The following is a 21,424-nucleotide window of genomic DNA, read 5'->3' on the forward strand; positions in this document are numbered from 1 at the left end:
AGCTTGTTACGTTAGTTCCAGAAACAACTAAGAATGTTCATACACCTACTCAGGCTACTACTCTAGCTATGACTTCAAAGGGGATGAATGCTACAACAGTGACGACATCTGTGGCATCTACGACATTTGTAAATATAACGCAGACATCTAATATGACATCTTGGACATTTAAGGATGTGATTAATGCAACCCAGAAGCTAATGTCAAAAATAGAGCCTAGCGTGAACAGCAGTAATGACATTGTTGAAGTTAGAGAACAGAGGATAGAAGAGAGGTATGTAGAGTCATCTATGACAGCTCAGAGGACTATTTCAAACGTAGATAATAACTTTGTTGACTCTGATCAGACACCAGAGTACATGATGGATCAATACCATACAGTACGAAAGAGAGACACTAAATGGAAGGCATTTGGGTTTGATCCTTCAGTGTTACAAATCGCAGACCCTTGGGCAGGTAGGAACTTATGGTTCCAGCAAGTAACCCACTCCGTAAGATCGGTTGTGAAAACGGATGGTCCATGTCTGGTGAAAGTCCTATCGCCGAACTCATGGCCTTCGATTTTAGAGACTATACCAGAACCACTAACCACTAGGTGTCAAGATAATGCATTATCATGGCTGTTGTATCACCAGCAGTCAGCAGGAGATGTACTGATGTCTTGGTCAGTGCATCTGTTTTGGCCTAGATTTACTTGTTCTTGGTTGATGGAATTATCATATGTAAATTTACTTGATCAGCATGAAGATATCAGAACAGCGTTCCCTGATATAATGGAGGTGACAGCAGTGGGAGCTACCAGCTGTTTTTGTTCAAATACAACTTATGATGGGCCGGGAACGTTTATGGGGTTATCAGATTGTGATAAATATATGATGGACTTGGGTAAAATGGAACATGGGAATAGTAATGATTCGTATGAAGCATCTTTTCAGGTACCACAACACAAAAAGAAGACAATTTTAAGGGTACATAACCAGATATTGCCGGGGAATGTGACTATAGGGAATTTCAAGGATATTTGGTGGGTCTGTGGTAACAAGGCATACATATTTCTACCATATGGGTGGACAGGATGCTGTTATATGGCACTGTTGAGATTAAGTCTCATGCTCTACCGACTGAGCTAGCCGGGCATCGCACCACAAGATGTCCGCGGAAGACGACCCACAGACCTTCCTAGAGATGTTCGAGGGGACGGCGGCGGCGTGTCGGGTGGCCGGCGGTGGGTGGCGTGGTCCGTGCGCCTGCTCCCCTTGCTGTCAGGGGAGGCCCAAACTGCGGCGCTCGGCCTGCCAGCGTCCTCGCGGGGAAATTTCCAGGACATAAAAAAAGCCGTCCTTGATAGGACGGGTTTCTCCCCGAGGACCACCGTCGCCGGTTCCGGGGCACGAAATGGACACCCACCGACCGTCCTTTCGTGTATGCCCAGAAGCTGAGGGACGCAGCTAACAGGTGGCTACAGCCAGGGGAGTCTGATGGTGAGCAGAAGATGCTGGAGAGGATCGTTAGTGAACAGTTTGCGGAGGGCCTCCCGACTGGGATGTCGGAATGGGTGCGGTGCCACCGACCTGGGGACTTGGGGGCGGCCATTATCCTCGCGGAGGATCACCTCGCCGTCCAACCCCGGGGACAGGGAGCAGAGGGGTGGACATCAGCGCCTGTCCGACCGACTCCTGCTCCTCGCAGGAAGTTCCTCACCTCAGCCTCCCTCCATCGGCCCCCACAAGCTCATGCACTTCAACCTCGCAATAACCCTCCCTCTGTTTCCTCCCATCACCAGGCTCCAGGCGCTGTTCCCAACCCACAGGGGGCCCCTCAGGCGTCAGAGCAGGAGTGTTGGAGGTGTGGGCAGCCCGGTCACTTCCGCAGAGAATGTCCACTGATGGAGGTCGGCCAGGTGATCCGGGTTGCCGGCCCGCCAGCACCCTCCTCCGGTCCGGGGGACATACAGCGTTCCGGTAAGGATTCAAGGGGGTGTACACCAGGCTATGGTGGACTCGGGCTGTACACAGTCCATGGTCCACCAGAACTTGGTTCGGCCCGGGGCGTTGGTAGAGGCAAAGTGGGTGGAGATAAGGTGTGTGCATGGGGATGTTCACAGATATCCTGTTGTGTCAGTCGAAATTAAACACAGGGGCAAAACGCATAGAATTAGGGCTGCGGTTAGCTCCCGCCTTGCACACCCACTGATTTTAGGCACGGATTGGTCTGGGTTCCATACGTTAGTGGGGCAATGTGTGGGTGTGCGATCGCGACCGGCAGGGACATGTGGGATGTGTGCTGTGCTCAGTGGTGATGCGAGGTTGTCCGACGCTGCTGAAGGGGAGGGGGAACCGGTGGTGCCCTCACAAGGGGCCCCGCAGGTTCCCGAAATACACTCCATGGAAGATTTTCCACTGGAGCAGTCTCGTGACAATACTCTACGCTTTGCCTTCGACCAAGTGATACAAATTGATGGTCACATGGTACACCCTGACACACCACCGACATACCCACACTTTTCATTGGTTAGGGATAGACTGTATAGAGTGAGTCGTGACACTCAGACTGGTGAAGATATTACCCAATTGTTGGTGCCGGAAAGCCGTCGAGAAATGGTTTTCCGGGCGGCTCATTATAACCCAATGGCTGGTCACATGGGGTATGACAAAACACTAGACCGGATAATGGCCCGATTCTATTGGCCTGGGATTCGGGGAGTGGTGCGCCGTTGGTGTGCCTCTTGCCCTGAATGCCAACTGGTAAACCTACCGGCCATCCCAAGAGCTCCATTGTGCCCATTGCCACTAATGGAGGTCCCGTTTGAGCGCATTGGCATGGACCTCATCGGGCCATTTCACCGGAGCACTCGAGGATATCGCTTTGTGTTAGTTCTGGTGGACTATGCAACGCGATATCCTGAAGCGGTGCCGCTGCGCACTATCTCTGCAAAGAGTGTTGCGCAGGCACTGTTTCAGGTCATCTCCCGAGTTGGAATCCCGAAAGAGATTCTGACCGACCAGGGCACCTCGTTTATGTCACGCACATTAAGGGAACTATACGGTTTATTGGGCGTCAAGGCAATTCGGACTAGTGTTTACCACCCACAGACCGATGGCCTTGTTGAGCGCCTGAATAAAACCTTGAAGTCCATGATCCGTAAGTTCATACACGATGATGTCGGAAATTGGGATAAGTGGCTTGACCCTCTGTTGTTTGCAGTGCGGGAGGTGCCCCAGGCCTCCACAGGATTTTCTCCCTTTGAGCTGCTGTTTGGCAGAAAACCACGTGGGGTTCTGGACCTAGTTAAGGAAAACTGGGAGGAGGGTCCGAGCCCAAGCAAAAACGAGATTCAATACGTCCTGGACCTGAGAGCAAAACTCCACACACTGGGGCAATGTTCACGGGAGAATTTGCTCAGGGCCCAGGAGCGTCAACAACGCCTGTACAACAGAGGGGCTAGGCTGAGACAATTTGCACCGGGAGATAAAGTACTTGTATTACTTCCCTCTTCCAGCTCCAAACTGCTCGCTAAGTGGCAAGGGCCCTTTGTGGTCACACAGCGAGTGGGCGATGTAGACTATGAGGTTGTGCGTTCTGACAGGGGAGGGGCAACACAAATTTACCACCTCAACCTCCTCAAAGCATGGAGAGAGGCAGAGCCTGTTTCTCTGGTGACTACCGTGAAAGAGAGGGATGAGTTGGGGCCTGAGGTGCCAAATTCCACCAATCCAGCCTCGCTCCGTTGTGAAGACCATCTCACTCAGTCCCAGAGAGCAGATGTGGCTGCGTTGCAGCAGCGCTTTGCTGATGTGTTCTCCCCTCTGCCAGGACGCACCAACCTTATACAACACCATGTTGAAACTCGCCCAGGCGTGACAGTACGATCACGGCCTTATCGGTTGCCTGAACACAAAAGAAAGGTAGTTCAGAAAGAATTGGAAGCTATGCTGGAGATGGGGGTAATAGAAGAGTCCAATAGTGCCTGGTGTAGCCCCATCGTTCTGGTTGTCAAGAAGGATGGGGCTATACGGTTCTGTGTGGACTACCGCAAGGTGAATGACGAGTCACGGTTTGATGCCTATCCAATGCCCCGGGTCGACGAGCTCCTGGACCGGCTCGGCACGGCTCATTTTTTCACGACACTGGATCTGACCAAGGGCTACTGGCAGATTCCCTTATCTCCAGAGTCCAGGGAAAAGACGGCTTTCTCCACTCCGTACGGATTGTACCAATTCGTCACACTTCCTTTCGGGCTGTTCGGTGCCCCAGCCACATTCCAACGTCTCATGGACCGGGTACTGCGTCCACACGCTGCTTATGCTGCCGCCTACATGGATGATGTGATCATCCACAGCAACAGCTGGGCGGAGCACATGCAGCGGGTGTCCGCGGTGCTTGAGTCTATGAGACAGGCTGGGCTCACCGCCAACCCGAAGAAGTGTGCGGTTGGACGGAGGGAGGTACGGTATCTGGGGTACCACTTGGGTGGAGGGCAGGTTCGTCCCCAGGTCGACAAGACAGCAGCGATTGCAGCCTGCCCGAGGCCCAAGACCAAAAAAGAGGTGAGGCGGTTCTTGGGGCTGGCAGGGTATTACCGGCGGTTCATCCCCAACTTCGCCGACCTAACTAGCCCCCTGACTGACCTGACTCGAAAGGGTGCCTCAGATCCGGTCCAGTGGACGGAGCAGTGCCAGCTGGCGCTTGAGAGGGTAAAACAGGCCCTCTGTGGGGAACCTCTTCTCCACACACCTAACTTCTCTCTCCCTTTTATCCTGCAGACTGATGCCTCGAATAGGGGGCTGGGGGCCGTTTTGTCCCAGGAGGTGCAGGGGATCGACCGCCCAGTGCTTTACATCAGCCGGAAGCTGTCTGAGAGGGAGTCTCGCTACAGCACAGTGGAGAAGGAAGGCCTGGCGATCCGGTGGGAGGTCGATGCCCTGCGTTACTACCTCCTGGGACGCCCATTCACCCTCTATTCGGACCATGCCCCTCTACAGTGGCTCCACCGCATGAAGGATGCCAACGCCCGGATCACTCGGTGGTATCTGGCGTTGCAGCCTTTTAAATTCAAAGTGGTCCATAGGCCGGGGGTGCAGATGGCTGTGGCAGACTTCCTTTCCCGCTCACAGGTGGGGGGAGTAGGCTAGGCCGGACAGCTCCCCGGCCTAAGTCGGGCGGTGGAGGTGTGTGGCAGTGGGCGTGGTCTGCAGCGCTCAGCTGCAGGGGAGAGAGGTGTGGGAGTGGTTCATGGGAACAGTGCCGTGGTGAGTTCAATCATGACAGCTGTAATGTGGTGCTAATTAGGCTGAAGCTACTTAAGCAGGAGCAGACGGGAGTTCGGGAGAGGAACAGTCACACACGCAGAACGAGGACTGAGACGGGAGCGTGAAGCCATCAGAGTGGTGGCGTTCCGGGAACGTTGGACCGAGTGCGCCCGAGAAGCCGGGCAGCGAAGCGGAGCGCACGACGGTCCGCATTGTGTGTTGTATTTTGAATGAAATAAATATACCTTGGTTAAACTTACCCACTGAAGCCGTATCTGTGTTGGGGAGAACCTACGGTAGTCGAGAGTCGGCTACAGCCATTATTACACGAAGCTGACACGGACGTGGATGAGGATGACGCGATAAAGATCGAATTGGTGGAGGAATATCCATTATCTCATATGATTATAATCCTATTATTTACCTCTGTTATTGCTTGCGTAGTTTGTAGTGTTGATTTTGTTTTGCTCTTTCGAGACTTTGTTTAGTCTCGAAGGGGGGGTATGGAAACAAATGAACAATATGATTAATGGACAATATGATTTATAATTTCACATTTTTACTTATAGAAGTGTTCTTATTCTGTGTTTGATGTTTTAATTTGTATCTGTTCTGTATGCAAAAGATACTGGTTTTCTTTTCTTTCATTCTAGAACATATTGGGGGAAGACCACTGTGAGGGTGGTGGATTGTCAGGGACTCCGATGGGCTGAATGGATTCAGACACTTCAAACATGAAAATACGAATGGTCTGAAGGACTCTGAACGTGGACTGGCGATACAACATCCAGATTCAAGACGTCATCGACACTACACCTGAGTCAAGGCTGCTGAGAAACTGCAGCGTTATACAGTCTTATGTCTTCTCTTAGATGTTACATTAGTATTATTAAAAATGAATTTTCTTCTTTGTGTATTAAATGCTTGGGAAATGATGGTTTCTAAATATAATGGGACCTCGGATGTTTTCTTTTTCTCGATGTTTAGGGACAGTGGGGTAGGCAGGAAAAGGTCCATAGAAAGGTGCGATGGGTCGACCAGCCTGGCTTTGGACATTGTTTTGTTTTGATTTACTGAGAGTTCCATATGTATTTGCTTAAGTCATTTCCTTACACAAATTGCTAAAATTCCTCATTTCAGTGTTATGGAGTACTGCGTATGGTCGCCTTGGCAGAGGGACCGTGAGGGAATTTTCCTGTCTACATTGTTTAATGGATATTTCAAGAAAGATTAGCTGCCTGACAGGTTTTTCACTCTCACTTTTATACTCCGTACAGTTGCTCTAATGTTAAAAAGGACGGGTTGTTAAGTTTGTCATGATTATACACCTGTATGTCTCTTCTTTTCTTTTTTTCGAGACTTTGTGTAAGTCTCGAAGGGGGGAATATGTGGTATATTTTCAGGTCTTGCACAATACAGCGAAGGCCCCAAGTGTCTTTGTCTTATATGGGAAGCAAATGTGTAGAATGACGGAGCCCCATACATGGTCTTGACTTCAGCCCAAATGTGTAGAATGACGGAGCCCCATACATGGTCTTGACTTCAGCCCAAATGTTGAATAACATGTACCCTATATAAGGAGGTGCGAGAGCCCGAAAGGCAGGGCTTTCAGATTCGACTCGAGACCTCCGGGCGCTCTAGACGTCCGTCATGACATGTGTTGCTTGTTTGTAATAAACTTTATTATACCAGCAAGAACAGTGTCCGCGGAGCATCCTTCCTCATCACTTCAACAGCACTGTCGCATGAAAGATACGACAGTTGCCCCTGCAACTGCAGTACCAACAACAGCTGCACCAACAACAGCTGACATTGAAACCGTATCCATAAGTGTGGAAGCCACAGGTAAGCAAACTAAGTGCTACTTCATCAAAAACTTCAAAGGTTTTACAAATGTTTGTCAAACTAATGGTTTGTTTCACTGCCGCACCATCAACAGCAACCTAGACTGCCGCACCTACAACACCGGCACTACAACAGCTGCTCCTACAACAGCGACACAACTACAACAGCTGCTGCCTACAACTCCCCCACTACTGCAGCACCTACAACTGCATCAAATGGAGTAAGCCACAAGATCAGTCTCATCACCGCATCCTGCCTGGTAGTGTTGTCTTGGCTACTGTCAAGCCAACAATAGCATTAGTGCTGAATTTCCATCAATGGTATGACTTGTCAGTAAATATCTAAGAATCTTGTAGTGGAAGACTTCGGATGAACTTACTATCAAATTAATAATTTGAAATAAGTGGACACTTTAATGACAGAGGATATTTGTCTGTCTAACTAAATATGTTTCTCTGTGGGAATGTCCAGAATCATTGCCGGGACAAATGATAAAGCCAACTTTAAGCACCAGATCCATTTGAATTATTACTATAATAATAATCTTAACAATATAATCGTAAGCCCTGGGATGTCGGAAAATAATTGCACTCTTACTATTAAAATTACTTTTGCTTTTGTGAGCACTGAGCTTTAGCAATATTTAACATAATGACAGTTAATAATGCTGTCTTGTTTTGGCTAATTTGCCAAAACAAGTAAAACTAGCCACACAGGAAAGTAACACCATTAAACCACTGTCTGAATTAAGTTTTTTTTATATATATATATATATATATATATATATATATATATATATATATATATATAATAATGGTATACATATATCTGAAAATCATGCACCGTTAATTTTCTTATTTATACCAAGTGTATTTATGTAATCATGCATAGCTGTGAGTAGAATGGTCTGCAATAATAGACGACCTAGGCTGAAACACCTTTAGCCGCCGATTCCTCCATACCTGCTCCTTTTGAAAAGGGGCCCACGGCAGACCAACCTCTTCCCTCAAACCAACCAAGCATAGCCCGTGTAAGTATGTCAGTACCCCAATTAACGTTAACGGTCTAGCACGGGTCCTCATTTAGCTTCCACCCAGGTTTGCAGGGTAAGTCGGGGTCCTCCTTCACAAGTGTAAAAATATATATATATATATATATATATATATATATATATAAATAAGTGTGATTTAATTTGGGCAAAACAAAACCATAAAAATGCTCAGCAATATAATTATTGATTTTCAACCAATTCATGAAGTTACAATATAGCTTAACTGAGAGCCTACAGCTCCACCTGCCTGTGTTGGCGTAAACAGCTGCTGCTACCAGGAACCTGATATTTTGTTTCACTTTGGTTCCTTGCAGAAGACACTCAAACATGGCAATTTGCCGTGTATTGGTTAATGATAAAATGATAAGATGGTTAAAACGTTGGTAGGTAATATTCAGTGGCACAACTGACTGAGAAACCTTATCACCTGTTGCAAAATCTACACCACTGTTTTGAAGAGTTCTTTTGTTTTGTTTGTAAACTGTATTGATTAAAGTATTGAGCTTTAGAACTTGAAATTATGTTTTTAGATTTAAATTGTAAAGAAAGATTAATTCATTGTGAAAGCATCTTTTTTATATATATTAACAAACGATTTGCCCGAGAGGCTGATTAGTTTGAGAATTTATATATATCCAGTAAAAATGTGTTGGAGAGGGTTAGACTGTAAATTGAATAATCTTGTGATTTCTATGGACTAGAAAAAAGACATTTGTCATCTGCTCTTATATTGTATTTACACACAAATATTCTGGATAGATACTGAGCATTTTAACTACACAACAAGGACGTTTATTTAGTTTAAAAATCAGAACAGAATAAAAAAACATGAAATTTTCTCTGTACAGTTGGTCTTCTTAAATGGAGAAATTACACAAACATAAAGATAAACAGGCTTCTAAAGTGATTTTAAATGTTCATAAGAACTCTTGAATCTCCAATTTTATTTCCTACATTAAAGTTTTGTTAAATGTTGTGAAATATTTGATTTATCTATGTTCCTTTGTAGTCACACAAAATTTCAAATAAATTGAAAGAAAACAAAAACATCGGTGTCTTCAATTTTATGTTTCCAGCGCTTAATGTCAGGACTTTTTCACATATGACGGTAGTATAAAACATCTAGTAGTGACCTGCATCATAGTATATTTAGGTTTCATTTATTTAAAAATTAGAATTGTTATGGTGAAGTTTTGGAAATAGGAGACAACACTAATCTGGCATGAATCAACATGTAAGTCTAACGATTGTCAACACTGTTTAATTGACGGGTGATTATGAGGAAATGCAATTCAAAAACCACAAAGGGATTGACTATGAAGCCAAAGACGTCACTGAAACTAAAAGCTATGCAACCTGACATAAACATGAACCAGACAAACCTGAAGTTGTTGCATACATGTTCATCTTCAACCTCGACTGCCACTGGAAAATGAATATAAAATAATTATCATGATAAACAAATCACTGGCTGTGTCTCAAAGTTGTAAGGTTAAAATTAAAATACTCAATCCACTTTTGAAACATCTGAATGTTCAAAAAATGGCAGTGTAACTTGGTATCTGCAGGCCTTGAAAAGTCTTAAAGAGCCAGTTGAAGAATACCAGTTGATATTAACCATGTATTAAATATGGGGACTTCTTGCTTGAACATAGATATGTAATGAACTGTCACCTACTAAGAAACATATTAGGAAACAAAGCTAAGATGCTTCTTTTTTTTTTTTTTTAAATGTGTCCATATGAACATTATTGTTTTGTACTTTAACTGTATTGTGTCATATATATATAATTCATCCAATGAATCTATATTTATTTGTTTGTTTTTACTGATATATTTTTTTTACTGTCATATTTGAGGAACTTCCTGCTACATTTGAGGTGGAATGCACCAGCAACTTGTTTCACAGGAAAAAAGAAGGGAATGTGCCAGGACACTAAGCCAAGAAACTGACAAAGTGACAACTAATATCATTTACCAGGGTTTGGTTTTGTTCATCAAGAATGTTATTCAACTTAATTATATAGTGTTGCCATGAGTCACGTCATTAACCTTTATTCGCCTTCAGTATAAAGGCCTTGTTAGATGTAGACCGTCACATAACATGTAAGGTTTGCAATATCACAGACGTGAAGTGGACTAAATTCATAGACACTGAAATAGTTTTAAACATCGAAAGCAGATAGAAAGGGACATTTAGAACTTCTCATCTCATTTCTTTTTAATTTCGGTGAGTACATTTTTAAGTCAATACATAGATTTCTGTACAATTTTACACTGTGCATGTGTGAGAAAGAGAGAGAACGAGAGAAGGTATGCATGTTTCTGTTTAATAATTGTATGTTTATATATTTTATGTTTAGTACCAATGCATCTTAATAATAACCTCTGCTCCACTTTTAGGAAATGTTTATGCTTTTCATTGCATTAGACATTATGTGTCGATATATTTAAAACTAAAAATGTTCTTCCTTCATTTATGGCACATGTATTTTGTCTTCTTTTCTTAACATTGTAAATAATGCACTGCTTTAGTTTCAAACAAACTAGCTCCCTATAGTCAAATTCTGTTAAAAAAAAAAAGTGTATAAAACGTATGTTGCATTTCATACTTTGTATCAGAGTATAAAATCTACATGGTTCAAGGTGAGGATTGTTATTAGGAGAACACGTATTGTTTTATAGATGTTTTTGAATGAAAGATTTAACAGTTCCATTTGAATGTTGTGTTAAAAGAAAAAATACTACTATACTAAATACTGTCATGCTATGGTTGATTACTCTGCGCAAATTAAATGGTAATAATTGTTGTGAAAACTGTCGCAAAAATCCCCTTGAACATGCTGCCTCTGTGACTAAGTCCCTGTATTGTTCAATTTATAGAGATTCAAAAGAAAAAGGATGGATGTCGGACGGATCATATCAATTTTCCTGATTATAATTGGTAAGCTGAGTGATGTTAAGCAGATTGCCTGCACTTCATCGAATGTTTCTTTCACAACACACACATCAGTCTAGCATCAGCTATGAATCAAAATGAGTTATCGTAGGTAGTCTGTGCTTTCTTAATCCTTTTGAATGTTATATTTTATAATAGCTGCAGCACCTACGACTGCACAAATCACGACAGCAGCACCAACAACTGCTGCACCGACTACTGCTGCACCTACAACTGCAGCACCTACAACTGCTGCACCTACAACAGCAGCACCTACAACAGCAGCGCCTACCACAGCTGCACCTACAACAGCAGCGCCGACTACAGCTGCACCTACTACTGCTGCACCTACAACAGCCGCACCGACTACTGCTGCACCTACAACAGCAGCACCTACAACTGCTGCACCTACAACTGCGGCACCTACAACAGCAGCGCCTACCACAGCTGCACCTACAACAGCAGCGCCGACTACAGCTGCACCGACTACTGCTGCACCTACAACAGCAGCACCTACAACTGCTGCACCTACAACTGCCGCACCTACAACTGCTGCACCGACTACTGCTGCACCAACAACAGCAGCACCTACAACTGCTGCACCTACAACTGCCGCACCTACAACTGCTGCACCTACAACTGCCGCACCTACAACTGCTGCACCGACTACTGCTGCACCAACAACAGCAGCACCTACAACTGCTGCACCTACAACTGCCGCACCTACAACTGCTGCACCTACAACTGCCGCACCTACAACTGCTGCACCTACAACTGCTGCACCTACAACTGCTGCACCAACAACAGCCGCCCCAACAACAGCCGCACCGACTACTGCTGCACCTACAACAGCACCACCTACAACTGCTGCACCAACAACAGCAACACCTACAACTGCTGCACCTACAACAAATGTAGCACTCACCACATCAAGAGTGTCTTTCACATCAGTTCGAGACACATTTACACCTGAATTGTCGGATCCTTCATCACCAGCTTTTAGAGGGCGAGCGGCAACGATAAAAAGAGAGGTAAGTCTCACCTATGCAATAAATTCTGCTGGTACAAGTAGTGAATTGTTTTATAAAAGATGTCGAGCCCCCACTCAAATAAATTAAACTTACTTGTCCATTATATCTGAATAATTGATGACAGACACATAAATGGGAACACATTAAGAGAAGAATACTACACCACCAGCTCAGGATGACCTTGAATCGTCTGCTATTTTACAAATCAATCTCAATTGATTGAATTGCCTGATTTTAATCTTGGCAGTGCCAGAAAAAATGTGATCAAGCAACAAAGGGTAGTTGCATTCGGGCTTGAATTCCCCAATAAGTCATGATATATAGTATATTTTGGTATAAATGTATTTCTATTAATGATGCTGTTAATAAAAATGTGAAAATATTGTGTTTCAATCAATCTCCTTTGCATAATTGAATATGTCACCATGTAGACTAAGATGCACTATCCAAATTTGAGTTTTCATTGAAGCAGTGTCAGAAATGCTTAATAATACCAACATAAGGCAACTTGCTTAATAACGGATCAGAGAGCTAAATATATCTACAATTTTTGAAAGATTCTCTAAAATTAGAAAGACGTTTAGAAAAAGCTGTTCGCCTACAAGGCTGAAGTTAAAATAACTGCTTAAATACAACTTAATTTCTGTTTTTGCAGCTTGAACCTTTCTACCAAAGTGGATTCCCTTCCTCCTTCAGGTCCTTGAATGTGGTGTCATTCAGGTATTGTGTTGAGAGCGACAGTGTTACAATTTAAGAAAAGTGGCCTTAATCTAATATTTCAAACAATGTTTTTTGTTTCACCTTTTGCAGAAGTGGATCAGTCATCACCAACATGGACCTTCAATTTGTGAGCACATTGGCTCCTAACAACAGTCAGATAGCAAATGTTTTGATCAACGCAGCCCCAAACGTCACTGGCTTCGACATTGAAACCAGCTCCATCAACGTGAATGGCACATGTAAGCTATGTTGAGCGCAAATTGATCAAACATTCCAAAAGTTGTACAACTGTTTTTTAAATGAATGTTTTGTTTTTATTTAATTTACAGCTTCCAGTGGAGTAAGCCACAAGATCAGTCTCGTCACCGCATCCTGTCTCGTACTGTTGTCTTGGCTACTGTCAAGCCAACAATAGCATCAGTGCTGATTTTTTTGGATGAATTTCCAACAATACATGAATGCCATCACTGGTATGAAAAATGACTTTGTTGTCAGTAAAAATCCAAGATGATTGTCTTGTACCTGCAGCTTAAGACTTACTACCAAAGTCCCATTTAATCATTGCAAGAAAAATAAGCCCACAATATGACATGAATCTGTTGGATGGCAGAAAATAATTGCGCTTTTAATTCACAAATGAATCTTGCTTCAGTTAGCATTGTCCTCTAGCAATATTTAACTTAATAATAATTAACTTAATGACAGTTACTAATGCTGTCTTGCTTAGTCTTGTGCTACACAAGTCAAATCTGCCGCACTATAAAGTATAACTGAGAAATTATTCTCAACATTTTCTGTTACAGTTGGGAACATGAGATAAAGGTAGCACATTGTAAAGTGAACAAATGTCTGGAATTAAATGAGATACCCATCCAAGTCCCAACACTGATCCAATACATAGTTTTATCATCCCTGTATAAATTATATATGTGTTTGCATAAATATGCACTGCAAACAAAGTGAATTTATGTAATCATGTAAAGCTTTCTTTTAGTTTGGACAATTTCTGTCAGAAACATTACAATGATCGGAACAGTCTTTGAAGAATGTAAATGTTCTCTGTTTAAAAAAAATTTGATTTGTGCGTGGGTAAATAGAAAGACTATCAGGGCATGTTCATGTCAGGAACTTCAATTAAAGCACAAGTGAGATTTGCATACAATCAGCCCTGCCGTGAAATGTTCTTTGATTAAGTTCCACAGTAGCTTCTTACAATCAGCCGGTCTTAGAAGTTGTTGTGTCAGTGAATCAGGTTTGTCCAGGAAGAGAGAACTGGGAGTGGTGCATAGTTTACATTATGGGATTATTGTATCTATTCAAACACTGCCAGGCAGCCTGAGAGATATATTGTCCTTAAATCGCATCTAGCTCAAAGTAACCAACAGCTTTGAAACAACCACCCATGGTCAGAGTAAATCTTCCATTATGTCTCTCACGAAAAAAAAGGATTTTAGCGTGTTTTTCGTGAAACTATGATTAATTCTATGTCCCAGCAGTGAAATTGTGGAATTATTTTAAAATGTGTCATATTATGCTTGATAAATATATAGACAGTGTTGTTACAAATCTTGTCATAAAAAGTAATTACTAAATAATGCATTTTATGTACCCAAAATCCGCTTTTGTTCATGTCCCACTACTTCTTCTCAATGTTGATATATGTAAAATGAGATGATTCAATGACAATTTCAAATAAAATTGTTGTAAATAATGATGAATTCACACCATATTAAAAAAAATTTGTTTTGATAATGACATTTATATGATTTCTTTCATCTAAATGCACCTTTCTCACCTTTCTGAGTCCTTAGCGTGACACTGAACGAATCCCATATTAAACTTTTTTTTCAAAGTCAAACAGATGTAGTTTCTATAGAAACAGAGGGTAGTAAGTGAGTACATGAATGACCATATTGGGCCAGCCGCACTTGAGGTGGTTCTCAAACCCAAGTTTGCAAAGAACGGACTTGTGTTCTTAGGGAAGAATTGACTTCCAAGGTCACGACCACACAGAACACTGTTGACAGTGGAGACGATGTGATCTTTCTGGTATTGCCCAATACCCCTTGCCTGGCTCCACACCTTTAAATTCACCCGCATCATCGAGCAAAACCCCAAACCTCGACTTGAAATGAATTGACAATTCTGTCTGATATCAGGCAAGAATACCCCGGCACAGAGCCAAAAAATACAAAAACAAAAACATCGGTGTGTTCAATTTTATGTTTCCAGCGCTTAATATCAGGACTTTTTCACATATGACGGTAGTATAAAATGTCTAATAGTGACCTACATCGTAGTTTCTTTAGGTTTCATTTATTTTCATTAGAATTGTTATGGTGAAGTTTTGGAAATAGAAGACAACACTAATCTGGCATGAATCAACATGTAAGTCTAACGATTGTCAACGCTGTTTAATTGACGGGTGATTATGAGGAAATGCACCTTTCTCACCTTTGTGAGTCCTTAGTGTGACACTGAACGAATCCCATATTAAACTTTTTTTTTTTTTTTTTTTTTTTTTTTTTTAACACTTTATTTTTGTTGCTTTTTCCATCATAGGTAGATCACATACATACAAAAGGGTAGGAAAAGCAAACAAAACAAAAACAAAAGGGCTCCGGATTGCTCTGTTCCTTCAAAAGTATAAGTCTTGAGATATATTCAGGGTTTTTTATCCTGTCTTATCGTTGAGATGTAAACATTGTCCATTTCTCCCAGTTCTCGTGACATCGCTCCTCTTGGGATCTTATCCTGTGAGTTAACAGTTCCATATCATATATTTCCTTCACAATTAACAGCCAACCATCTTGTGATGGTGGTTCTTCCTTGTACCATCTCTTCGTGATAGCCTTCTTACAAGCTGCTAACAAGATTTTCAGCAGATACCTGTCTTCTCTTAGCACAATATCTCCAGTCATATTACCAAAGTAAAGCAGCATACATGACTTAGGTATATCATATCCCAGAATTTTGACAGTAACCATATGGACATTTCCCCAAAACTGTACAATTTTAGGACATAACCAAAATACATGAGAATGATCTACATTTACTGGCCCACATTTCCTCCAACATGGTTGAGCAATAGACAGATATTTGCTCTTGATTTGGGGGGTGATAAAGAATCTAATGACATTCTTCCAACAATGTTCTCTCCAAGTTCGCGAGGATGTTGAGGACTGTTGTGTCCTACAAATATAGAGCCATTCATCTGTTGTAATATTCACATCAAGTTCTTTTTCCCATTTCAGTTTTCCAATCTGTAATGTTTCATATTTGACTCTCGGCCTTTGGCCATTCCATATAAACCTTGATATAGTTTTATCCCAGGCTCTAAATTGTTTCTCAGGTATCTCGATTGGTAGTGACTGAAAGAAATAAAGGAGTCTTGGAAGGATGGTCATTTTTATAGTGTCTATTCGTGAACTGAGATCGAGTGGAAGAATAGCCCACCTCTCCATATCACTCCTAATGTCCTGATCCACTTTGATATAGTTAGCTCTATATAGATTATCAATACCTTTTGTTATTTTAACCCCAAGATATGTCATAGTTTTGGAATTCCAATTTAAGTTAAGTGTTTGTCGTAGGGTTTGGGATGGTTTGTAATTCAGTGTTAAAATCTCTGTTTTCGACAAATTTAATTTATACCCAGAGTAAGAGCCGAACATTTCAAGTAGGTTGATTAATATGGGGAGGCATGTGTCTGGGTCTTCTAAATAACAAATTACGTCATCGGCAAAAAGCCCAATGATGTGTTCTTCATTCCTGACTTTTATCCCTTTAAGGTCCTTATTCTGCCTAATTGCTTGTGCCAAAGGCTCTATAAATATTGCAAATAAAGTCGGTGAAAGACAACATCCCTGCCTGGTAGATCGTTCTAATACTATACTATCAGTCAGACTCCCATTTATTTTTATCCTTGCTGTTGGGTTTTGATAAAGTGTTCTAATACATTGAATCGCTTTTTCATTTAGTCCAAATTTCTCAAGTACCTGATACAGAAATGACCAGTTTACACTGTCAAATGCCTTTTCTGCATCAAGACTTATCAGGGCTGCACTGATATTTTTGCTGTTGATATGTTCAATTATATGTAGGGTTCTCCTTATGTTATCTTGGGTTTGACGTCCCTTGATAAAGCCGGTCTGGTCTTCCTCTATAATGTCATTCATAAAGTGTTCATACCTTTTTGCAATAATCGAGGTATATAGTTTATAATCTATGTTAAGTATTGATATGGGTCTGTAGCCAGAGCAGATATCACTGTTTTTTCCTTTAGGAATCACTGTTATTACAGCTTCCTTCCAGGATGGTGGGAGTTTACCATGGTCAAGCGTATAGTTAAATGACGACTCAAGTAGTGGTACAAGTTGTTCACTGAACGTTTTGTACCACTCCGCTGGTAGACCATCACTGCCAAGGGATTTGTTTGTTTTCAGTCTACCCATGGCTTTCTCTATTTCTAGTTTTGTGATGGGTGAAGTCAGAAGGTCATTCTGCTCTTTCCCAATTGCTGGTAGGTCGAGCGTCTCTAGAAAGGCTCTAATCTGATCAGCATCAGCGGATGGAGGTTGACTATACAAATTTTGATAATAGTTCCTGAAGATGGTTTCAATCTCTTTCGGTTCAGAGGATACCTGATTTGTGACAGTATCCCTTATCTTATGAATGGTCCTATCTGCCTGTTGTTTTTGCAGTCTTTTTGCCAGTAATTTATTTGCTTTGGGTCCCACTTCATAGTAGGATTTTTTAAGAAATCTTGTTTTCTTTTCTATGTCAGAGGTTAATAGTTTATCTATATTGTCTCTAATTTCTTTAATTTTTGGTAGCAATGTCGAGTCTCGAGTATATTTGTGTTGTTTTTCAATTTCCAGTAATTTTTCCTTTTCCTTCCTGTATGCTGCTTCTTTAGATTTCTTGATAGATGCCGTCTTCGCAATGAGTTTCCCTCTCATAACTGCTTTAAGAGCATCCCACAAGATTACAGCATTAACCTCTCCGTTGTCGTTTTCTTTTTGATATGTTATAATCTCTTTTTTGATCTCCTCAACAACAGATTTACTATTTAGTAATCCAACATTTAACCTCCATAACGTCTTTTTCTCGTGTGGTTTTAGTTTGACTTTAAGATAAACTGCACAGTGGTCCGACACGTCTGCTGCTTCGATTTTACACTCCATAACTCTGTATATGTCCTTTTTATTCATAAAAAAAATAGTCAATTCTGGCATAACTTTTATTAGGTGCTGAGTAGTGTGTATAGTCCCTTTTAGAGGGATGAAACTCCCTCCAAATATCAACTATCCCAAATTCTTTAAATAAGGTCTTGATCATTTTTGTGACATGGTTGGTATTTTTCCTATTGTTTGTTGTGTCTAGACTACTATTCATGACAATATTAAAGTCACCTCCACATATTAGTACTCCCTCCATTTCAAGGATATTGTCCAGTAGAGTTTTAAAGAAGGGCTTTTCACTGTTGGGTGGGGCATAAACATTGACCAATGTTACTTCTTCGTTTTCCAGTTTTCCTTTCACAATAATATATCTACCTTCTTTATCACTGATTTCTTTAATACATTCGAATTTCACCGAGTTAGAGAGTAGTATAGCCACACCTCTTCTAAAACCCTGGTGGAATGAACTATAAAATGTATTTGCATAGCCAAACTTCTTAAGCTTCTCATGTTCCTGCCTAGACAAATGTGTCTCCTGTAGATATATAATCTGTACCTTGTCCTTCCTTAATTTTGTCATTATTTTCCGTCGTTTAACAGGGTTGTTTAAACCGTTCACATTCAACGACAGTATCTGAATATTATTCTCTATCATTTGTGTTTATGAAGCCGAGTTGCAATCCGTACCCAAACAAGAGAAAGGAACATGAACCATGGAAAAACAATCGAACACAGAACAGTGTGACTTCAGAGAGAAAGGATGCTACTTGCCATTCCTTATGTTCCCTGTTGGTGGGAGGAGGGTAAAGTGCCTCTTTGCTAAAGGGGCCCTCCCTAGTAGTGAGAAAATACCTACAAACTGGTATTCCACCTGTACTAGAAATGTCCAACATTTAGCGCATACATAAAGTGCTCCCTCCATCGGTGTGTTCAATTTTATGTTTCCAGCGCTTAATGTCAGGACTTTTTCACATATGACGGTAGTATAAAACGTCTAGTAGTGACCTGCATCATAGTATATTCGACTGCCAGTATAAAAAGAATATAAAATAATTATCATGAAAAACAAATCACTGGCTGTGTCTCAAAGTTGTAAGGTTAAAATTAAAATATTCAATCCACTTTTGAAACATCTGTATGTTAAAAAAAAAAGGCAGTGTAACTTGGCATCTGCAGGCCTTGAAAAGTCTTAAAGAGCCAGTTGAAGAATACCAGTTGATATTAAGCATGTATTAAATATGGGGACTTCTTGCTTGAACATAGATATGTAATGGACTGGAATGAATACCTATGTTGAATACACTTCCTGTAAGTCGCTTTGGATAAAAGCGTCTGCTAAATGACTGTAATGTAATGTAATGTAATGGACTGTCACCTACTAAGAAACATATTAGGAAATAAAGCTAAGATGCTTCTTTTTTTTTTTTTTTAAATGCGTCCATATGAACATTTTTATTTTGTACTTTAACTGTATTGTGTCATATATATATATAATTCATCCAATGAATCTATATTTATTTGTTTGTTTTTACTGTTTTACTGTCATATTTGTGGAACGTCCCGTTACATTTATGGAGGTGGAATGCACCAGCAACTTGTTTCACAGGACAAAAAAAGGGAATGTGCCGGGACACTAAGCCAAGAAACTGTCAAAGCGACAACTAATATAATTACCAGGGTTTGGTTTTGTTCATCGAGAATGTTATTCAACTTATCTGAATAATGTTGCAATGAGTGACGTCATTAGCCCTTCAATATAAAGGCCTTGTTAGATGTAGACCGTCACATAACATGTAAGGTTTGCAATATCACAGACGTGAAGTGGACTAAATTCATAGACACTGAAATAGTTTTAAACATCGAAAGCAGATAGAAAGGGACATTTAGAACTTCTCATCTCATTTCTTTTTAATTTCGGTGAGTCCATTTTTAAGTCAATACATAGATTTCTGTACAATTTTACACTGCGTGTGTGAGAAAGAGAGAGAACGAGAGAAGGTATGCATGTTTCTGTTTAATAATTGTATGTTTATATATTTTATGTTTAGTACCAATGCATCTTAATAACCTCTGCTCTACTTTTAGGAAATGTTTATGCTTTTCATTGCATTAGACATTATGTGTCTATATATTTAAAACTAAAAATGTTCTTCCTTCATTTATGGCACATGTATTTTGTCTTCTTTTCTTAACATTGTAAATAATGCACTGCTTTAGTTTCAAACAAACTAGCTCCCTATAGTCAAATTCTGTTAAAAAAAAAACGTGTATAAAACGTTGCATTTCATACTTTGTATCACAGTATAAAATCTACATGGTTCAAGGTGAGGATTGTTATTAGGAGAACACGTATTGTTTTATAGATGTTTTTGAATGAAAGATTTAACAGTTCCATTTGAATGTTGTGTTAAAAGAAAAAATACTACTATACTAAATACTGTCATGCTATGGTTGATTACTCTGCGCAAATTAAATGGTAATAATTGTTGTGAAAACTGTCGCAAAAATCCCCTTGAACATGCTGCCTCTGTGACTAAGTCCCTGTATTGTTCAATTTATAGAGATTCAAAAGAAAAAGGATGGATGTCGGACGGATCATATCAATTTTCCTGATTATATTTGGTAAGCTGAGTGATGTTAAGCAGATTGCCTGCACTTCATCGAATGTTTCTTTCACAACACACACATCAGTCTAGCATCAGCTATGAATCAAAATGAGTCATCGTAGGTAGTCTGTGCTTTCTTAATCCTTTTAAATGTTATATTTTATAATAGCTGCAGCACCTACGACTGCACAAACCACGACAGCAGCACCAACAACTGCAGCACCGACTACTGCTGCACCTACAACAGCAGCACCTACAACTGCCGCACCTACAACTGCTGCACCTACAACAGCAGCACCTACAACAGCAGCACCGACTACAGCAGCACCTACAACTGATGCACCGACTACTGCTGCACCTACAACAGCAGCACCTACAACTGCTGCTCCTACAACTGAGGCACCTACAACAGCAGCGCCTACCACAGCTGCACCTACAACAGCAGCACCGACTACAGCCGCACAGACTACAACTGCACCTACGACAGCTGCCCCTACAACAGCTGCACCGACTACTGCTGCACCTACAACAGCCGCACCTACAACAGCAGCGCCTACCACAGCTGCACCTACAACAGCAGCACCGACTACAGCCGCACCTACAACAGCAGCACCGACTACTGCCGCACCTACAACAGCAGCACCGACTACAGCTGCACCGACTACAGCTGCACTGACTACTGCTGCACCTACGACAGCAGCACCTACAACGGCTGCACCGACTACTGCTGCACCTACAACAGCCGCACCGACTACTGCTGCACCTACAACAGCAGCACCTACAACAGCTGCACCGACTACT

General features: G+C 41.6%; 1 protein-coding gene across 1 annotated transcript in view; it reads left to right on the forward strand.

The window, feature by feature from the left end:
- Nucleotides 1-1,149: 1,149 nt before the first annotated feature.
- The window catches only part of LOC129093176 (uncharacterized), a 42,138-nt gene continuing 21,863 nt past the window's right edge, over nt 1,150-21,424 (forward strand). The window contains exons 1-2 of the mRNA XM_054601094.1: nt 1,150-1,225; nt 1,784-1,845. Of these exons, the coding sequence (XP_054457069.1) occupies nt 1,150-1,225; nt 1,784-1,845 (138 nt within the window). The remainder of the gene's footprint in view (nt 1,226-1,783; nt 1,846-21,424) is intronic.

The sequence above is a fragment of the Anoplopoma fimbria genome, chromosome 7, assembly GCF_027596085.1.
Source record: "Anoplopoma fimbria isolate UVic2021 breed Golden Eagle Sablefish chromosome 7, Afim_UVic_2022, whole genome shotgun sequence".
NCBI lineage: Eukaryota > Metazoa > Chordata > Actinopteri > Perciformes > Anoplopomatidae > Anoplopoma > Anoplopoma fimbria.